Source organism: Blennius ocellaris (assembly GCF_963422515.1).
Source record: "Blennius ocellaris genome assembly, chromosome: 12".
In the NCBI taxonomy this organism is placed as follows: domain Eukaryota; kingdom Metazoa; phylum Chordata; class Actinopteri; order Blenniiformes; family Blenniidae; genus Blennius; species Blennius ocellaris.
Window position 1 is genome coordinate 3641156 of NC_137661.1, and position 21196 is coordinate 3662351.

Genomic DNA, 21196 nt, shown 5'->3' on the forward strand with positions numbered 1-21196 from the left:
GTTTCTACAAAGGTTCTTCCTGTTAAAGAGACTTTTTCTTTCCACAGTGACAAATAAACCTGCTGCTCATGTGGATAAGTTGGGTTTTTCTCTTTCTCTGTTAAAAGCACCTAGAAATGACTGTGTTGTATTTTGGTGCTGTATAAATAAAGTTGAATTGAAAATCGAATTGAATTGTTGGTCCAGAAATATTGTATTTAAAGTTATTGCCCCAAATCCAGCTTCTCCTTGACTCTCCTCCATTAGAATATTGGATCAGAGGAGCTGCATTCAGAATCTGCTGTGTCTGTGTGAGCTGGACTGGCTCCGCCCACACACGCCCATTTTGGGAAGAGGAGGAAGTACTTCCTCTGGTGGTGCCATGTGCCAGAGCAGAGCTGGCTGATTGTGGGAGGAGTCAAAGGGGAGGAGCCTACCTTGATTGTGATTGACTGAACCCCGATGACACTATAGAGGTTTGATTCTGATGGCTGCTTGCAGCAACACACTTTTTAAAACCTGGAGCAACCAGGGAGAGAGAGGACACTCTTTGTTCTCTTCTGGGACGTCTTGCAGGTGTGGAGACGATTAGTACTGCTGGAGAACTGTTAGAAAGTGAGTTTAGCATAAAATAACCCCTTTAATATTCTTCTTAGACTTTTCGTGGAGTAGCATGAATTCAGAACTTATAGGACGTGTGGATATGTTTTAAAGAGAGACCTTGAAGAATGTTTTCCCTGCACTGAGGTCAACAGGTGTTTTACCTATTAAAGTTATATTTTTCTTATTTTGTTCGAAAATTCACACATCAACATACTTATCACTTATCAGTATTGTGTTTGAGTGGCTGATCTTCCACATATGCAACCTTATATTTTTTCTGCATTTTGTGCCTCATTTAAGTCAGAGTCTTGATTTTTTTATTTCGAGCAAAAACTGTATAACTCTAAACTCAAGGTGAAACCCTTCATAGTGAGCAATAAAAAGCAGACTCAGATACTCATCGCTGGTAGGAACGACTCAGACGCAGTTAGAGTCAGCATTGTACACGCAAAGAAAGTAATGCCTTTGCTTGACTGTGTTCACAGGAATGCTGTCGATGGAAACAAAAAGCTGTACGCCATCTACGATACAAGGTGAGAATCGCTCCTTCCCTCATGCTCTCCACAACACAAAAAGGAGGAAATATGCTGTATATGTTAGGAGACGCTGACTTCTCCGTTTTCTCAAACATGGCACAAAAACCTGAGTGGATGGCTTTAATAAATAGAAGAAACCTGGGAGGAGTGGAGGTCCGCCCCTGCAGCACGATGGAACTGGTTTGTGGAGGCAGAGCAAACAGAAAGAGAGGTCAGAGAGTCCAGGCAGGGAATGTTCAGTCAAACATTGAACGTGGGGGAGAACCAAGGAAATGAACCGTGTTGTTGGAGACAAGCGGGTCCTCATATTAGACTGATTGACTGTAGTGTTTCCAAAGTGTAAATAATAAGCAATCTACATATAAAGTAAACTAAATAACATGATATAAAGTATTAAAGTATTAAACATAAAATAAAATAAGATATCATCATCTCTGATGTGGCCGTAGGGTGAAGTGTGACCGGACACGCCCACTCTAATCATAACAGGAGTCATTTAGTGAAAGCAATGGACACTTTCCTATTTCTGTCCAGAGCATGACATCATCAAATCTGTTCACCAGGAGATTTCTTGTTCCCACAAACTAGTGATTTTAAAACAATTATATTAAATGTAATTTAAAAACAGTGTAGTTGTTTTTTTGTTTTTTTTTAATTGACACATTCACAGAAACATTGCAGTCTGTCCAGTGAACATTCATGACACCTAACTGGATCTTCATGCAGTTTGTGAAAGAGCCCTTCTCTTTCACAAACTGCATGAAGATCCACTGCGCTGGAAGTACTTCATGGCTGCCGACTCCTTCTGCGCTAACTTGTTGTATCCTGAGTGTGCCTGCTTTGTTTTCAAGTAAATACATTTATAATCTATGAAAACACACATTGGCTTTTGTGGTCTTGTGTCAGGAAAAGTTCCACGTTACGCGGCAGCAGTTCTCCTGCAGGGCCAGTGTTTGTTTTTGTAATGGAACCACAAACACATGCAGAGAACATTAAGAATGGTGAATACGTTGACATTCGTATGGGCAGATGACCAAGTATTGATGGTCAACGCTGTAATGCACCACCTCCGCTGTCTCCACGAGGAGGAGCGGACATGTCTCCACGAGGCGGAGCCGACATGTCTCCACGAGGAGGAGCGGACATGTCTCCACGAGGCGGAGCCGACATGTCTCCACGAGGAGGAGCGGACATGTCTCCACGAGGAGGAGCCGACATGTCTCCACGAGGGGAGCGGACATGTCTCCACGAGGAGGAGCCGACATGTCTCCACGAGGCAGAGCCGACATGTCTCCACGAGGCAGAGTCAACATGTCTCCACGAGCCGACATGTCTCCACGAGGCGGAGCCGACATGTCTCCACGAGGAGGAGCGGACATGTCTCCACGAGGAGGAGCCGACATGTCTCCACGAGGGGAGCGGACATGTCTCCACGAGGAGGAGCCGACATGTCTCCACGAGGCAGAGCCGACATGTCTCCACGAGGCAGAGTCAACATGTCTCCACGAGCCGACATGTCTCCACGAGGAGGAGCGGACATGTCTCCACGAGGAGGAGTCGACATGTCTCCACGAGCCGACATGTCTCCACGAGGAGGAGCGGACATGTCTCCACGAGGCGGAGCCGACATGTCTCCACGAGGAGGAGCGGACATGTCTCCACGAGGAGGAGCCGACATGTCTCCACGAGGCGGAGCCGACATGTCTCCACGAGGAGGAGCGGACATGTCTCCACGAGGAGGAGCCGACATGTCTCCACGAGCCGACATGTCTCCACGAGGAGGAGCGGACATGTCTCCACGAGGAGGAGCCGACATGTCTCCACGAGGAGGAGTCGACATGTCTCCACGAGCCGACATGTCTCCACGAGGAGGAGCGGACATGTCTCCACGAGGCGGAGCCGACATGTCTCCACGAGGAGGAGCGGACATGTCTCCACGAGGAGGAGCCGACATGTCTCCACGAGGCGGAGCCGACATGTCTCCACGAGGAGGAGCGGACATGTCTCCACGAGGAGGAGCCGACATGTCTCCACGAGCCGACATGTCTCCACGAGGAGGAGCGGACATGTCTCCACGAGGAGGAGCCGACATGTCTCCACGAGGGGAGCCGACATGTCTCCACGAGGAGGAGCGGAGATGTCTCCACGAGGAGGAGCCGACATGTCTCCACGAGGAGGAGCCGACATGTCTCCACGAGCCGACATGTCTCCACGAGGAGGAGCCGACATGTCTCCACGAGGGGAGCCGACATGTCTCCACGAGGAGGAGCCGACATGTCTCCACGAGCCGACATGTCTCCACGAGGGGAGCCAACATGTCTCCACGAGGCAGAGTCGACATGTCTCCACGAGCCGACATGTCTCCACGAGGGGAGCCGACATGTCTCCACGAGGAGGAGCGGACATGTCTCCACGAGGAGGAGTCGACATGTCTCCACGAGGAGGAGCCGACATGTCTCCACGAGGAGGAGCCGACATGTCTCCACGAGGGGAGCCGACATGTCTCCACGAGGAGGAGCCGACATGTCTCCACGAGCCGACATGTCTCCACGAGGAGGAGCGGACATGTCTCCACGAGGAGGAGCCGACATGTCTCCACGAGGGGAGCCGACATGTCTCCACGAGGAGGAGCGGAGATGTCTCCACGAGGAGGAGCCGACATGTCTCCACGAGGAGGAGCCGACATGTCTCCACGAGCCGACATGTCTCCACGAGGAGGAGTCGACATGTCTCCACGAGGGGAGCCGACATGTCTCCACGAGGAGGAGCGGACATGTCTCCACGAGGAGGAGTCGACATGTCTCCACAAGGAGGAGCCGACATGTCTCCACGAGGAGGAGCCGACATGTCTCCACGAGCCGACATGTCTCCACGAGGAGGAGCCGACATGTCTCCACGAGGGGAGCCGACATGTCTCCACGAGGAGGAGCCAACATGCCTCCACGAGGAGGAGCCGACATGTCTCCACGAGGCAGAGTCGACATGTCTCCACGAGCCGACATGTCTCCACGAGGAGGAGCCGACATGTCTCCACGAGCCGACATGTCTCCACGAGGAGGAGCCGACATGTCTCCACGAGGAGGGGCCGACATGTCTCCACGAGGGGAGCCGACATGTCTCCACAAGGAGGAGCCGACATGTCTCCACGAGCCGACATGTCTCCACGAGGAGGAGCCGACATGTCTCCACGAGGAGGAGCCGACATGTCTCCACGAGCCGACATGTCTCCACGAGGAGGAGCCGACATGTCTCCACGAGGAGGAGCCGACATGTCTCCACGAGGGGAGCCGACATGTCTCCACGAGGAGGAGCCGACATGTCTCCACAAGGAGGAGCCGACATGTCTCCACGAGCCGACATGTCTCCACGAGGAGGAGCCGACATGTCTCCACGAGGGGAGCCGACATGTCTCCACGAGGAGGAGCGGACATGTCTCCACGAGGAGGAGCCGACATGTCTCCACGAGGAGGAGCGGACATGTCTCCACGAGGAGGAGCCGACATGTCTCCACGAGGCGGAGCCGACATGTCTCCACGAGGAGGAGCCGACATGTCTCCACAAGGAGGAGCGGACATGTCTCCACGAGGAGGAGCCGACATGTCTCCACGAGCCGACATGTCTCCACGAGGAGGAGCCGACATGTCTCCACGAGGAGGAGCCGACATGTCTCCACGAGGGGAGCCGACATGTCTCCACGAGGAGGAGCCGACATGTCTCCACAAGGAGGAGCCGACATGTCTCCACGAGCCGACATGTCTCCACGAGGAGGAGCCGACATGTCTCCACGAGGGGAGCGGACATGTCTCCACGAGGAGGAGCGGACATGTCTCCACGAGGAGGAGCCGACATGTCTCCACGAGGAGGAGCGGACATGTCTCCACGAGGAGGAGCCGACATGTCTCCACGAGGCGGAGCCGACATGTCTCCACGAGCCGACATGTCTCCACGAGGAGGAGCGGACATGTCTCCACGAGGAGGAGCCGACATGTCTCCACGAGGGGAGCCGACATGTCTCCACGAGGAGGAGCGGAGATGTCTCCACGAGGAGGAGCCGACATGTCTCCACGAGGAGGAGCTGACATGTCTCCACGAGCCGACATGTCTCCACGAGGAGGAGCCGACATGTCTCCACGAGGGGAGCCGACATGTCTCCACGAGGAGGAGCCGACATGTCTCCACGAGCCGACATGTCTCCACGAGGGGAGCCAACATGTCTCCACGAGGAGGAGCCAACATGTCTCCACGAGCCAACATGTCTCCACGAGGGGAGCCAACATGTCTCCACGAGGAGGAGCCGACATGTCTCCACGAGGAGGAGCGGACATGTCTCCACGAGGAGGAGTCGACATGTCTCCACAAGGAGGAGCCGACATGTCTCCACGAGGAGGAGCCGACATGTCTCCACGAGGGGAGCCGACATGTCTCCACGAGGAGGAGCCGACATGTCTCCACGAGCCGACATGTCTCCACGAGGAGGAGCCGACATGTCTCCACGAGGGGAGCCGACATGTCTCCACGAGGAGGAGCCAACATGCCTCCACGAGGAGGAGCCGACATGTCTCCACGAGCCGACATGTCTCCACGAGGAGGAGCCGACATGTCTCCACGAGGAGGGGCCGACATGTCTCCACGAGGGGAGCCGACATGTCTCCACAAGGAGGAGCCGACATGTCTCCACGAGCCGACATGTCTCCACGAGGAGGAGCCGACATGTCTCCACGAGGAGGAGCGGACATGTCTCCACGAGGAGGAGCCGACATGTCTCCACGAGCCGACATGTCTCCACGAGGAGGAGCCGACATGTCTCCACGAGGAGGAGCCGACATGTCTCCACAAGGAGGAGCCGACATGTCTCCACGAGCCGACATGTCTCCTCGAGGAGGAGCCGACATGTCTCCACGAGCCGACATGTCTCCACGAGGAGGAGCCGACATGTCTCCACGAGGAGGAGCCGACATGTCTCCACGAGGGGAGCCGACATGTCTCCACGAGGAGGAGCCGACATGTCTCCACGAGGAGGAGCCGACATGTCTCCAGAAATTTGCGTTTTCGCCAGTTTACTTGAAAATGGCATTGCAGCATTTTCAAAAAGCGCCACCTCTCAATATGTTGTTTTCAGCTACTGCGTTTTGACTTGAAAGCATTGTTGTGTAAACAGGTCATATGTTTCCACGTATGTTATTAATATTCACCTGACGCCGTCATTCAGGAGCTTATTTTTCCCCTTGTTTCCTCTGCAAGCTTGTTTCCTGACCCGTCACTTCTGCAACTTCAACAATTTTTATGCTTCGCTCAAGCCATTCTCCACTTTACAGTCCGTAAAGTGTTGGTGTGAGGCAGAATGAGCTGAGCTGTACTGACACCACAGCCTTTTCCCTTCTCACGTCTTTCTGACATGGCAGAGAGGAAATTAAATAGGTGTCCAAGTGCCTATGACACCAAAACATTTTGAAAAAAAGCAACACAAAATCAAAGTATTTATTATTCTGAAACGTTTTTGCCATACTGCCAACATCTGCAAGTGTAAACATGTAAAATGGAGTGAAATGAAGTGTGGATGGAGGTTCTCAGCGTCCTCCATCTTGCTGTGACGTCACAGCAGTACCAGGCTCCAGTCAGGCTCCACACAGAAAAGGGAAGAAACACAATTACACTGTGACATTTCACACTGTTCAGTGGTCGTTGAAGACATTTTGAAAGAAGAAGAGTGGGGCAGTGTTCCAGAGCCTTGGAGACTTGGGGGAATATTGACCATCAACCAGCAACTACGGCACCGATTCAGACAATGTGAAGACGAGACGCCAGCATCAGTGGTCAAGAAGACGTGATTGGTCCATCTCAGTTACCGTGGAGACGACAGGATAAAGACTGTAGACCTGATGTGACCTGATGATACATGTTCAACTCCCCACGTCCTGAATCCACACCGTCCACAGCCTCTCGCCTCACGGCCACAAGGTCACAAGGTCACAAGGTCACAAGGCCACAAGGTCACAAGGCCACAAGGTCACAAGGCCACAAGGCCACAAGGCCACAGGGTCACAAGGTCACAAGGCCACAAGGTCACAAGGTCACAAGGTCCCAGTTCCATGCAGAAAAGGTCCTGCTCCAAATCAGGACCTTTCTGGACCAACTTTTCATGTTCTGGTTTTCCTCCAGTTCTCCACTTTACTCTGCTCGTCCAAACAACCTGCACCGTCACCCCCTGTGCTACACCTCCATCACCTCCTCCTGAGCTACACCTTCATCACCTCCTCCTGAACTACACCTCCATCACCTCCTCCTGAGCTACACCTTCATCACCTCCTCCTGAACTACACCCTGGCCTCCATCACCTCCTCCAGAGCTACACCCTGGTCTCCATCACCTTCTCCTGAACTACACCCTGGTCTCCATCACCTCCTCCTGAGCTACACCCTGGCCTCCATCACCTCCTCCTGAACTACACCCTGGCCTCCATCACCTCCTCCTGAGCAACACCTCCATCACCTCCTCCAGAGCTACACCCTGGCCTCCATCACCTCCTCCTGAGCTACACCCTGGTTTCCATCACCTCCTCCTGAACTACACCCCGGCCTCCATCACCTCCTCCTGAACTACACCCCGGCTACGTCAAATTAGAGGTGTGCTGAAGCTGGGGGAGATATAACCTGCAAAACCGCAGACTTTGAGGCCTGGTCTACACTATATGGTCTACTGTACACCATGTGGTGGTCTACACCATGTAGTGGTCTACACCATATAGACTCTACGCCATAAAGGGGTCTACACCATATAGTGGTCTACACCATATAGTCTCTACACCATGTAGTGGTCTACACCATTACGTATCTACACCATATAGTGGTCTACACCATGTAGTGGTCTACACCATACAGTGGTCTGCACCATATAGTCTCTTCGCCATAGAGTATTTTACACCATAAAGTGGTCTACACCATATAGTGGTCTACACCATATAGTAGTCTGAACCATATAGTCTCTACACCATAAAGTGGTCTACACCATATAGTCTCTACACCATACAGTGGTCTAGACCATATAGTGGTCCACACCATAAAGTGTTCTACACCATTTAGTCTCTACACCATATAGTGGTCTACACCATAAAGTGGTCTACACCATATAGTCTCTACACCATATAGTGGTCTACACCATATAGTCTCTACACCATATAGTCTCTACACCATAAAGTGGTCTACACCATATAGTGGTCTACACCATATAGTCTCTACACCATATAGTCTCTACACCATAAAGTGGTCTACACCATATAGTCTCTACACCATACAGTGGTCTAGACCATATAGTGGTCCACACCATAAAGTGTTCTACACCATTTAGTCTCTACACCATATAGTGGTCTACACCATATAGTGGTCTACATCATATAGTGGTCTACACCATATAGTCTCTACACCATATAGTCTCTACACCATATAGTGGTCTACATCATATAGTGGTCTACACCATATAGTCTCTACACCATATAGTCTCTACACCGTATAGTGGTCTACACCATATAGTGGTCTACACCGTATAGTGGTCTACACCATATAGTGGTCTCGAACTCGTCCAATACATGTTTATTTCAGCATTATTTATTTGAAGGATTTAAAAGTGAATTTGACACACAAATGTATTTAAATCTATTTAAAACACAATCTATCTATCTATCATCAATCTATCTATCTATCTATCATCTATCTATCTATCTATCTATATATCTATCTATCTATCTATCATCTATCTATCTATCTATCTATCATCTATCTGTCTATCTATCTATCTATCATCTATCTATCTATCATCAATCTATCTATCATCTATCTATCTATCTATCTATCATCTATCTAGATATCTATATCTATATCTATATCTATATCTATATCTATATCTATATATATATATAGAGAGATAGATATAGATATATATATATATATATATCATTATGAAGTCGTCTTTAGGATTGGGGTTGGGTTGGGTTGGTGGTGTGTCCAGGATGTATATGAACAATATATGAAATATCAATTAGAAATAACAACATGTAAAAGTACATTGTACAGGATATATTTCCTCAAAAAGAAACAAAATGGGAAAACTCCTCCCTGAACAAGTTGTCAGCCTCAGTCCTCTGTGGAGGACTTGTCCCACACTGGTTCAAGTTTCCCAGGAAGCCCCCCTCCGTAGCAGAACCCTGTCCCCTCCGGTCCAAAACCTGCACTGCTCTGACGTGAGGACATCGTCTTCAGTACAACTGACGTGAGAACATCGTCTTCAGTACAACTGATGTGAGTACATCCTCTTTAATACAACTGACGTGAGGACATCGTCTTCAGTACAACTGATGTGAGGACATCCTCTTTAATACAACTGACGTGAGGACATCATCTTCAGTACAACTGACGTGAGGACATCGTCTTCAGTACAACTGATGTGAGGACATCGTCTTCAGTACAACTGATGTGAGGACATCCTCTTTAATACAACTGACGTGAGGACATCGTCTTCAGTACAACTGACGTGAGGAGATGTCTTCAGTACAACTGATGTGAGGACATCCTCTTTAATACAACTGATGTGAGGACATCATCTTCAGTACAACTGACTGAGGACATCGTCTTCAGTACAACTGATGTGAGGACATCCTCTTTAATACAACTGACGTGAGGACATCGTCTTCAGCACAACTGATGTGAGGACATCGTCTTCAGTACAACTGATGTGAGGACATCCTCTTTAATACAACTGACGTGAGGACATCGTCTTCAGTACAACTGATGTGAGGACATCGTCTTCAGTACAACTGATGTGAGGACATCCTCTTTAATACAACTGACGTGAGGACATCGTCTTCAGTACAACTGATGTGAGGACATCGTCTTTAATACAACTGATGTGAGGACATCGTCTTCAGTACAACTGATGTGAGGACATCGTCTTCAGTACAACTGATGTGAGGACATCCTCTTTAATACAACTGACGTGAGGACATCGTCTTCAGTACAACTGACGTGAGGACATCGTCTTCAGTACAACTGATGTGAGGACATCCTCTTTAATACAACTGACGTGAGGACATCGTCTTCAGTACAACTGACGTGAGGACATCGTCTTCAGTACAACTGATGTGAGGACATCGTCTTTAATACAACTGATGTGAGGACATCCTCTTCAGTACAACTGACGTGAGGACATCATCTTTAATACAACTGACGTGAGGACATCGTCTTCAGTACAACTGACGTGAGGACATCCTCTTTAATACAACTGACGTGAGGACATCGTCTTCAGTACAAGTGACGTGAGGACATCGTCTAAAGTACAACTGACGTGAGGACATCGTCTTCAGTACAACTGACGTGAGGACATCGTCTTCAGTACAACTGCACACAGTGACTGTCACCACCTGATTCCCTCCAACCTGGCGGTGCTGCAGAGACAGTTCACGGAGTGACCGTGGACCTGTGGGACACCCTGCTGTGAGACCCCGGGGGGACGCGGGGGCGTGACGCCTCCTCTCCCGGAGGAGGACCGGGGATGATGCGGGGCACCCCGCGTGAGGCTGCACGGCTCCGCTGTCGCATCGCGCGCGGCGACACGTGGCCGTAACCCGCAGCAGAGGCTCCCGCAGCCCCTGGAGCATGTCGGAGCGCAGGCGGCCGCCGCTCGGGGGGCGGCTCACCCGGAGGGACCGCGCTTCTCCCGCCAGGCTGCACTGATGTGGGGGACGCGCACCGCGGGGCTCCGTGACGTCCTCTCCCTGCCGCTGCTCGTGGCGGTGCTGTGCTGCGGCCAGAGGTGAGCCGGCGTCCGGTCCCGGCTCGGAGGACACCCTCACACCCGCTCTGTTGTCCTCCGGTCCCAGGTGTCCTCCGGTCCCGGCTCGGAGGACACCCTCACATCTGCTCTGGTGTCCTCCGGTCCCGGCTCGGAGGACACCCTCACACCTGCTCTGGTGTCTCTGTTTCAGCGTCAACGAACCGGGGAACATGTCGTTCGTCAAAGACACGGTGGACAAACTGTTGACGGGCTACGACATCCGTCTCCGGCCGGACTTCGGAGGTATGACGCAACTCTGTTCCAACGTGTTATTACTGGACCGAATCGTTTTATGACTGGACTGAATCGTTTTGTGACTGGACTGAATCGGTCTGAATCGTTTTATGACTGGACTGAATCGGACTGAATCGTTTTATGACTGGACTGAATCGGACTGAATCGTTTTATGACTGGACTGAATCGGACTGAATCGTTTTATGACTGGACCGAATCGTTTTATGACTGGACCGAATCGTTTTATGACTGGACTGAATCGGACCGAATCGTTTTATGACTGGACCGAATCGTTTTATGACTGGAACTGAATCGTTTTATGACTGGACTGAATTGGACCGAATCGGTTTATTACTGGACTGAATCGGACTGAATCGTTTGACTGGACTGAATCGTTTTATGACTGGACTGAATCGTTTTATGACTGGACTGAATCGGACCGAATCATTTTATTACTGGACTGAATCGGACTGAATCGTTTGACTGGACTGAATCGTTTTATGACTGGACTGAATCGTTTTATGACTGGACTGAATCGGACTGAATCGTTTTATGACTGGACTGAATCGTTGTATGACTGGACTGAATCGTTTTATGACTGGACTGAATCGTTTTATGACTGGACTGAATCGTTGTATGACTGGACTGAATCGTTTTATGACTGGACCGAATCGTTGTATGACTGGACTGAATCGTTTTATGACTGGACGGAATCGTTTTATGACTGGACTGAATTGGACCGAATCGTTTTATTACTGGACTGAATCGGACTGAATCGTTTGACTGGACTGAATCGTTTTATGACTGGACTGAATCGGACCGAATCATTTTATTAACGGACTGAATGGTTTTATGACTCACCGAATTCGACACCTGGTTGCCTCTGGTTGGTCTGCAGGTCCACCGGTTGCTGTCGGCATGAGTATTGACGTGGCAAGCATCGACATGGTGTCAGAGGTCAACATGGTGAGTTTCTTATTATGTTCTTAATATTCACTACTTTCAAGGAGAAAAACAAACATTTCTTTGTTGGAAAAGTGAGAAATCAAACCATTGGTGTGAAGAGACGCTCATTACCAATAGACTTGTCACTACAATAGAAACCATCACGGCAGCAGCTATAGTACCAGACATTTCTACCATTACCAATGAGTCATTGAACTGTATCCATGAAGTTGTTATAAGCACAGTAGGCTTCCTGCAGAACCTTCCAGAACAAGGGCATCAAACTTTATTGTGTCTAGATGAACTTTATCATGAGCGTTCCACCAGTAAAACTGGGATCATAATATCCTTTAGTAGCACATACTGAAAATCATATTTTCCTATTTTTTTAATTGCAAATGTGCTCAATGGCTTAATGAAAAAGTTAACATTTTATATAATATCTATATATGGAAGTTGAAAAAGTTGAGTTTAAAAAAAAAAAAAGTGTAATTTCATTATAATACCACAGTTGAGCTGGTTGTTGGTGCAGAAAACACCATTTGCCTTCAGCAGGGATGTTTTAACAATCTGGTTTTAGCAGGACTTTGTCAATGAGAGAACTAACTTTTACTGACCTGTCATCTGGGTCTCAGTGCTTTTATTTCCACTTCTTTTACTACAACACTGCAGTCCTTGTTTAATGAACCATACATACTGTTAGTGCATCCTTGTCATTTCATCCTGTGGGCTTGATTGCACCTTTCTTAATGGTCCCAGGTTGTATGTTTGACTCCTTTGCTCTACAAGGTTGCAATTACTTGATCATGTTCTAGCAGAATCTGCCAGTAGCTCATCTCATTGAATATGGCGTCAAGGTGCATGTGTCTTCAGTAAAACTATTGCACAGAGAATAAAAAGCCTTCGCCATGCTGAAACAAAACTAGACCAAGATATTGTTTGTTCTACCACAGACACTGTGAATATGTGTTCGCGTTATTTCACATGTTATCTTTATTGATTTAAAGAAACACCAGACTCTTTTTTTTTAATCCCGGATGACTAAAGTAATTAAAGCTGGAAAGCATTCATCGTCTACATCTGTTCAAGTCAATGCTGCTACACAATAGCAACGCACTATGCACATGTCCAATAATACACAAATCAAATTGAATTGTCTACAAGAGGAGATAAGTGACAACTGTGAGGGTTTTTCTGTTTTTTTTTTTCCAGATCAATGTCAACCTCTTTGTGTTAGTTCTCACCAAAAGGCTTGTTAAGATATCTTGTCACTGGATATTTACAAACCAGAATTCATATTCAGAATGTGAAGCATCACAGCTCACAGCTCTGATTTGGAAAAACATTAAGCATCATGTGTTTTAGCCCAGATTTCGTCCATTGGTGTTCCAAAGCGGGGTTGAGAGGTTCCTCTGTGGTGTGTGTGGCTGCTCCTCCTGGCTCACTGGCTGCAGCACTGGCCTCCTGGCCGTGGGACCACTGAATCTGGTCACTTGCCACAGTGTCTCTGTTCAAATTAGAAAGAAAAGCTGTCCGGCCGGCTGTGTGCATGTGTGCCGAGGCGGGCAGAGTTGAATGTGTGTGTGCCATCTATCAACAGCCTAAAGTGCTGACGCTGCTCGATGGCCGGTCACGTGGCTCAGTGAGGAAGTAGCCCCGACACTCTGGCCTGACAAGTGTGTGTGATGAAATGTACCCACAGTGCATTTGAATGCCTCTCTTCACAGCGGGGCTGAGCCCTCACTCCTTTAACACTGACATTCCTCTTTTGGAATTGAGTTGGCTTTGATTTCCAATGTTTATGAGTGTGGTTACGACAAGCACATAAATCCCCAATGTACTCTGAAGCAAAGTGCAGAAATGGCTGAGGATTGTTTTTTTTTCTTCAGTGTCAAGTTATTTCATTGATAGATTTTGAAGAAAGGATAAATCAAAGTACTTTTATGCATGTCATATGTTGCTGATCGTATTATTTTGGTTGATTAAATGATGTGCTAATGGAAATAACTCTTGAAAATCACTCTTTTCTCTTTCCCATGTCAGCAGTAATTTGGTGGTTTGATCTGCTGCACAGTCAAGAATTAGGATTGTTGATAGTTATCGACCTCATGATGAAAAAAACATTATTAGCATATATTTGTGTGCAGCAATATGTGTAGTTTAAAGAACAGCTATAAGGTTCTTTAGGCTGAAAGAAAAAGGGGAGTAACACAGTGTCAGTAACTGGCTCGCAAGAAACCAAGAATCAGAATACATTGAAGGCCGTCAATTCAAAATCCATAAAGTGGATCATTCAACTGGTACATTTTTCCTTTATGCCCAGTCTTGTACACTATAGGAAATAAAGCCTACATTTGACATATTTTCTCTATGCTTCAGTATATTTTAGAAAAATGGAATGGGAAACTATGTCAAATTAAAGATGTTCAAATATTCTTGTCCAGTTTATATAAAACTGCTTTGTCCTACATGATGGTGTCAAGATTTATCATAACATCTTACTTTTCTTCAGCCACACAAAAGAAGAAACAGCCACTTGGCGATTGTTGGATAAAATAACAAACACAAAGCTCTGAGTTCCTGACGACAACTATAGATTACCTTCACTCCCCACTGACACCCGTTACACAATTATAGAAGAATGTGAACCTGACATTTCTCACCTTTAGGCGATTATATTTAGCTGATTATAACTATTTACTACTTGGACCAACTTAACTAATTGCTTCGATTGATAACACCTGACTGAATTGAGTTCTTCAAACTTAAGTCATTAACTTAAGTTTGAAGAACTCAATTCTTTAGGTGTTACCAATTGAAGGAGTTATTTAAGTTGGTCCAACATTACATTTTTTCAGTGTATTGCAACCAAAGCTCTAACTAAAAAAGACTCATGGATCAAAGACATACACTATAGAATTTCACGACACTCAAGAAATTGACAAAAAAAACGTTCGCTGACAAATGTTTCAACCCTAACATTGCTCTTACTGTGTGAAGTGTGATGAATCGCTGTATGTATTGTTAGCCCACCAACCTTATGGCGGCTATAGTGGACTTGCCTACTATTTATGTCCCTTTTTAAATGCAGACCTGGTAAATATATATATATATATATATTACATAGCCTCACAGGCTGAGAAAATCTGCAATCCAATCAATGGATTCCAGCACCTATATGGTCAAATGCAATGTCAGCTTGTCCACTTTTAACTAGTTTCTATCTGCTTGGCCGTGCAATGTGGAATTGCTTGACTTCCAATGTGCATCAGACTCTATATTAATACCTGCAGACATACAGATGAGGATAGAAAGCACACATCTCTTCCTCCAGGGTTGGAGAAAAATGGAAGGTACTGAGAAAACAAGTTTTTCCAGTGGTGATTGAGCATGTGTTAAAAATGCTTGGCCACTGATAGGCGGCTGTCTCCATGATGGGTTTGTAGCAACAGGTGATTTTTTTTGGGGGGGGGGCCAGATCCTTACCAGTCTGATGGAGTGCACCCTATTAGACAACCGGGAATACAGGGTCAGACTGTTTGGACTCTATGACTTGGGAGGCAAAGTGACCTTGTGTCACAGTTCTCATTTTTGTAAATGCCCAGGGCTGTAGATCCCTTTGCTCAGGCTGATTCAGAGCAGCCATGGCCGCTGAAACACTGTGAGTTTTTCTGGCATCCTAAACAACAAAACAGTTTCTTTCTGTTCAAACTGCATTAAAATCCCCCTCAGAACAGGCCTTTTATTTGTAGCTTCTCACATTTTGTACATTGGAGCATCGCAGGACTGCAGATGAAGCCATGATGAAAATCCTCTAAACACTGAAATAAGTACTAATGTTGCAAAGTGAAACACATTACATTAATCCTTTCCCACGTTTCACAACGTAGATGTTTTTCTCTTCCTCCAAATGTTTAGTTGTAAATTGATGGGGGTCATGAAATCAATGAGTAAATAATGTTACTCACCGACCCAGTCAGAGGAATTCATTGATAGATACATACATCTTAAACATGTGGAGTTGGGAAGCATACAATTATATATGTAGTACAAGTAATATTATCCATCCATCCATTTTCTGCCTCTTATCTGCTGCCCTGAGGCCTCCTACCAGAGGGACATGATGGAACACCTCCCTGGGGAGGCGTCCGGGGGGCATCGGAAACAGGTGCCTGAACCTCCTCATCTGCTCCTCTGGATGTGGAGGAGCAGCGGCTCTACTCCAAGCTCCTCCCTGGTGACTGAGCTCCTCACCCTATCTCTAAGGGTGACTGAGCTCCTCCCCCTATCTCTAAGGGTGACTGATCTCCTCACCCTATCTCTAAGGGTGACTGAGCTCCTCCCCCTATCTCTAAGGGTGACTGAGCTCCTCCCCCTATCTCTAAGGGTGACTGAGCTCCTCACCCTATCTCTAAGGGTGACTGAGCTCCTCACCCTATCTCTAAGGTGACTGAGCTCCTCACCCTATCTCTAAGGGTGACTGACCTCCTCACCCTATCTCTAAGGGTGACTGAGCCCCTCACCCTATCTCTAAGGGTACGCCCAGCCACCCTACGGAGGAAGCTCATTTCAGCCGCTTGTATCCAGGATCTCGTTCTTTCGGTCATGACCCATAGTTCATGACCATAGGTGAGGGGAAGAACGAAGATCGACCGGTAAATCGAGAGCGTCGTCTTTTGGTTCAGCTCCTTCTTCACCACGACGGACCGATACAACGACCACATAACTGCAGACGCTGCACCGATCATCCTGTCGATCTCACGCTCCATCTTCCCCCCACTCGTGAACAAGACCCTGAGATACTTGAACTCCTCCACTTGGGACAAGGGCACTCCACCGACCTGGAGGGGGCAAGACATCTTGTTCTGGTGGAGAACCATGGCCTCGGATTTAGAGGTGCTGATCTTCATCCCAGCTGCTTCACACTCGGCTGCGAACCGTGTCAGTGCACACTGAAGGTCCAGGTTTGATGGAGCCAACAGAACCACATCATCTGCAAAAAGCAGAGATGAGATTCTGTGGTCCCCAAACCGGACCCCCTCCGGCCCCTGGCGGTGCCTAGAGATTCTGGCCATGTAGGTAATGAACAGAACCGTAGTAATTACCAAAGTAATAGTATGTCATTTGCAAATACACACCAAAGCTCTGAGCGAGCCATCTATAGGGCAGTTTAAACCCTAATATCATAAATAGGATGGAGTTTATCTATAGTGCCTTGCTTATCTTCTACAGAAATCCATTGAGAAATGTTTCCAACATAGATGATTTTTAAGATATGTTTAATGCTGTCTTCATAGTCTTTACAGACTTCATTATCTCAAAAAATGATACAGAAGAGTGTTTTTGTCTGCAGCACTTTTAAAATACCCTCTAATCACACCTTGGGTTTAAAACACCAGTGATATCAATAAGTGTCCTATAAAGGGTTAAAATCCAGCAGTGCTTTCCATGTACCAACTGTAAAGTTCAGACAGTTGTGGATCAGGAAATTATTCGGGATTCGTCTTTAAATCCATCCTATTTTCCCTTCATCTTATTGTGGCATCAAGAGCAAGAAATCAAACCAAATATAATCACAGATGCTGGCATTCAGACAGACTATCTAAACCTCACATGGCAGATCAGTTATAGGCAAAAGCAGAACAATACCAGTGTTACCAGTGCACATTGTGTTGCGCTATCTAACTGTTGGCAGTAAAGTGGTAAAAACAGTTAGTATTGTGAAGTCAGTTACACATTCACTATGGTAAATATTCAAATTGTGCTTTGCTCCTGAAAACATTCTTTCCTCCAACTTGTGTCAATAAGAACTCGACCAGAAGCTGTTGTCTTCAGTGAAGAGCAGGTCTGTTGCTATTTCACTAAGCTCCTGTTCAGCGAAGGAATATTCATTTTGACAGCGACTCAGTGGATTGATCGTTAGATTGATTCACTCAGTGCTGACAGTTAATATATTAATCTCCAAAAATCTAAAGTTTAAGTACAATCTGTTCTCAGTTTAATTAGGCTGCTCTCTGAATTATTCTGCTGGTCTCAGGTGAATGTAACAGCACTTTATTAGTAACTTTAAAAGCACATTATGAAGTACATGCAAGTACAAATGTACATGTCCAGTTAATTGTGCCAACATGTGACAATTGTAGGTCATGCTCTAATGGGGTTATTGTGTGTTGTTCCTAAACACACCTGTGGTTACTGAAGGGACCCGTACCACTGCTTTGAACCATTTATTACACATATATGACCAAGAAGTAGGAAACACTGACATGAGATGATGTGGAAAAAAGGGGCACAACATAATCACAAAGAGACACTAAATAGTTTCTAAGACACAGAAACACACTCGGGGTTACAACGGTTTGGAGTTTCTCAAGGATCAATGACCTTTTGGTTGCCTTGCCGATCCCCTGTCTGTTTAAAAACCTGCAGAAACGAACACATTGCTTGTTTTTCGACATGGTAGCATAAAACTCCGGGTTAAGTTCCTCAATCAGATCACAAGCACCGCTTTGTGAATCATTTATAAAAATCAAGACATTATACACTCGAGACAACAATCAACAATGATCTTCCCCACTTTCACGTTTCACTTTTTAAACACCAATTCACTGCTTTGCTTCATCGATGTGGGCTTTAGAGGAAATAAGACTTCCGCTGAAATAATAAATAAGGGGCTTGTAAAGCGACGGTCACAACCCGCCGTACTCGCAAGTGCATTCTGTCTGCGTTCAAAAACGTGCACAACATTTGTGGATCAGTACTTGGTGAGTACCGCCTCCGTACGGATTTGGAGCACTTTTCCTGCATGAGGAACTTTCGCTGCGTTGGGGTTGGATTCACCCCTGTGCAGCCAATGTGAGCACAGCGCACGGACCCCGGGCTGCTTGAAGCTGCTCTGCAGCCAGGGGTTGCCAGATACGGCAGGTCTCCCCTAATTGGGGAGCCAAATTCTCTTACCTTTTAACTGTTTATTTCCTTTATTTGTGTGTTCACAGGCTGAAATTTGGGCTAGTTTTTTATTGAAGTGTGGTTTGCACATTATTTGGGCTGGAAACATTAAGTCATATCTGGCAACCCTGCTGGATTCTCTGTGGCGGAATGGGCAGCATCTGGAGGCAACAGCAGCCGCGACATCGGGTGGAAAAACTTGTTCATCACACTTGCACGCATTTACAACATGTACACGAGCAGTACGTATAAGTACGGCCTCCATAGGATATCGTGGCAATCGCACGGAGATCTGAGGATGTAAGCACCTACGACTCACTGACCACTTGTGCATCGTATTATGCAGCAACCACTTACGGCAAGGCGTGGCGTGCGGGGCCACGGACTTACACCTTGCTAATGCGAGGTGTGACGTGTTCCCTCCCTGCTCTTGCCACTCCCTCCCCACGTTTTCAGAAAAACGAGGCAGCCGTGGCCTGCCCAAAAAACATACGGACTAAAAACACGCAGGGGGGGTCGTGACCGTCGCTTAAAAGTGTGAATGTTAATAGAACATTTGGAAAATGCTGATAAGCAGGAGAATATTGAAAGACCTCATTCTCGCCGATTTACTGCATTTATAGGGATTTACACTTTGTTCTTTTGATTTGTCCTGTCAAGTTCACCTTATTTGTCATGGCTCTGAAGACCTTCCACCTATTTCTCTGGGCAATCTAATAACCTCAGTCTCGCCACACAGCCTGACCACACATTACAAGGGATTCAAGAGTGGAGAACATCGTCTTACAACAAGCCAAGACAAGACAAAGAGCTTGTGGCCAGTAGGTAATGCAGGGGGAGACATTGAGAGGATGACGATAAGCAAATCCATTTAAAACAAAAATGCTGTATCTAAATGCTTCTCCACAATAATTCCCTGCATCCTTCCTTCCTGAATTTGAAATGAGACCCGGCTTGTCGTTCCAGCTCAGGAAATATCGTAAAGATGAGATCTGTCATTCATCTACTGTACAGCTTGGCTGAAGACACGTATGTTTTCTGTAAGACCCTCAACGAGAGAAGCTTTAGACTCAGACTTCGACCACAAACACTTCATTCAGAACTCAATAGTTGCTGACTACGTTCCAGGGGCGTTTGCATGTGGACATGTATAGGTGCTATTTGTAGGAACTTTTAATCTGTTGATGGGATCGGTGACTGTGTTTAGTAAATCAGCGTCGGTGCTTAGTTTAGTGTCTGGCTGTAACAGGAGTGGGGAGAAAAGAGACAGATTAGATCTGCAATGCAGTGCACATCCATCTTTCTTTTTAATACGCTTCAACGACATTCTGTTAGTGGCGTAGCTCCCTGGCTTCCCCCGGTGTCCAGAGGAGTGGGAAACACGTGTCTCTCTGAATTATCTGCAGTTTGCAATGCTAGGAACAGCCCCTCAGAATAATATGATTTGATCATTTCTGTAAAATACGATTTTTTTTGAGATTTTAAACATTGAAATAAAGTGTGTTGCAACACTTTCAGAACATGTAGAGTGCATTTCCACACTATAGACAAAATGCCATGAGAAATGATCAAGCAATAATATATTAACAAGTTCCAGCAAAGGGCTTCAGAATGAGTGTTAATGATTTGTGCTTCTGTGCTGTATTGTTGACACCGAAGAGGCTTTGTAGCTTTGTTATTGTAGCTCTCATGCATGTACTAATGACTTGTCTTGAGATATTGAAATGTGGCCCTGAAACTTTTGATGGCAAGACGTCTGAAGACGGCTCCTGTCTTCTTTCTTCCATGTTTTAGTTCAACTGCTTTTGGCTGTAGTTTCATATTCAATGAACACGTACAACACAGCAAGGAATCTGGAATCGGGTTTAATTTAATGACTGAATTAGAGGTTTTTCCAGTGTTTGCTACAACATTTGCTTCGTGCTCATTGTAAACACAGCAGGATTCAGCAATTTTCAGTGCTAGGTCTGTGCTCTGGCCTTTTATGACTTGAACATAGAACTTGAGAAGCTTGCTGTTTCCACCTCGGAGAAAAGGAGAGCATAAAGGTGTTGGCTGCACACTTTCAAACAGCCAGAGTCACACAAGGCATTGGCCCATTATAGCCTGTGTGGGCGAGCTGCAGATCT

General features: G+C 46.9%; 1 protein-coding gene across 1 annotated transcript in view; it reads left to right on the forward strand.

Moving 5' to 3' along the window:
* Positions 1-21196, forward strand: part of gabrb3 (gamma-aminobutyric acid type A receptor subunit beta3) — a gene marked incomplete at both ends in the record, with an annotated part of 93615 nt that overhangs the window by 41651 nt on the left and 30768 nt on the right. The window contains 3 exons of the mRNA XM_080505922.1: positions 1068-1115; positions 11092-11183; positions 12073-12140. Coding sequence (XP_080362048.1) covers positions 1068-1115; positions 11092-11183; positions 12073-12140 — 208 coding nt within the window. The remainder of the gene's footprint in view (positions 1-1067; positions 1116-11091; positions 11184-12072; positions 12141-21196) is intronic.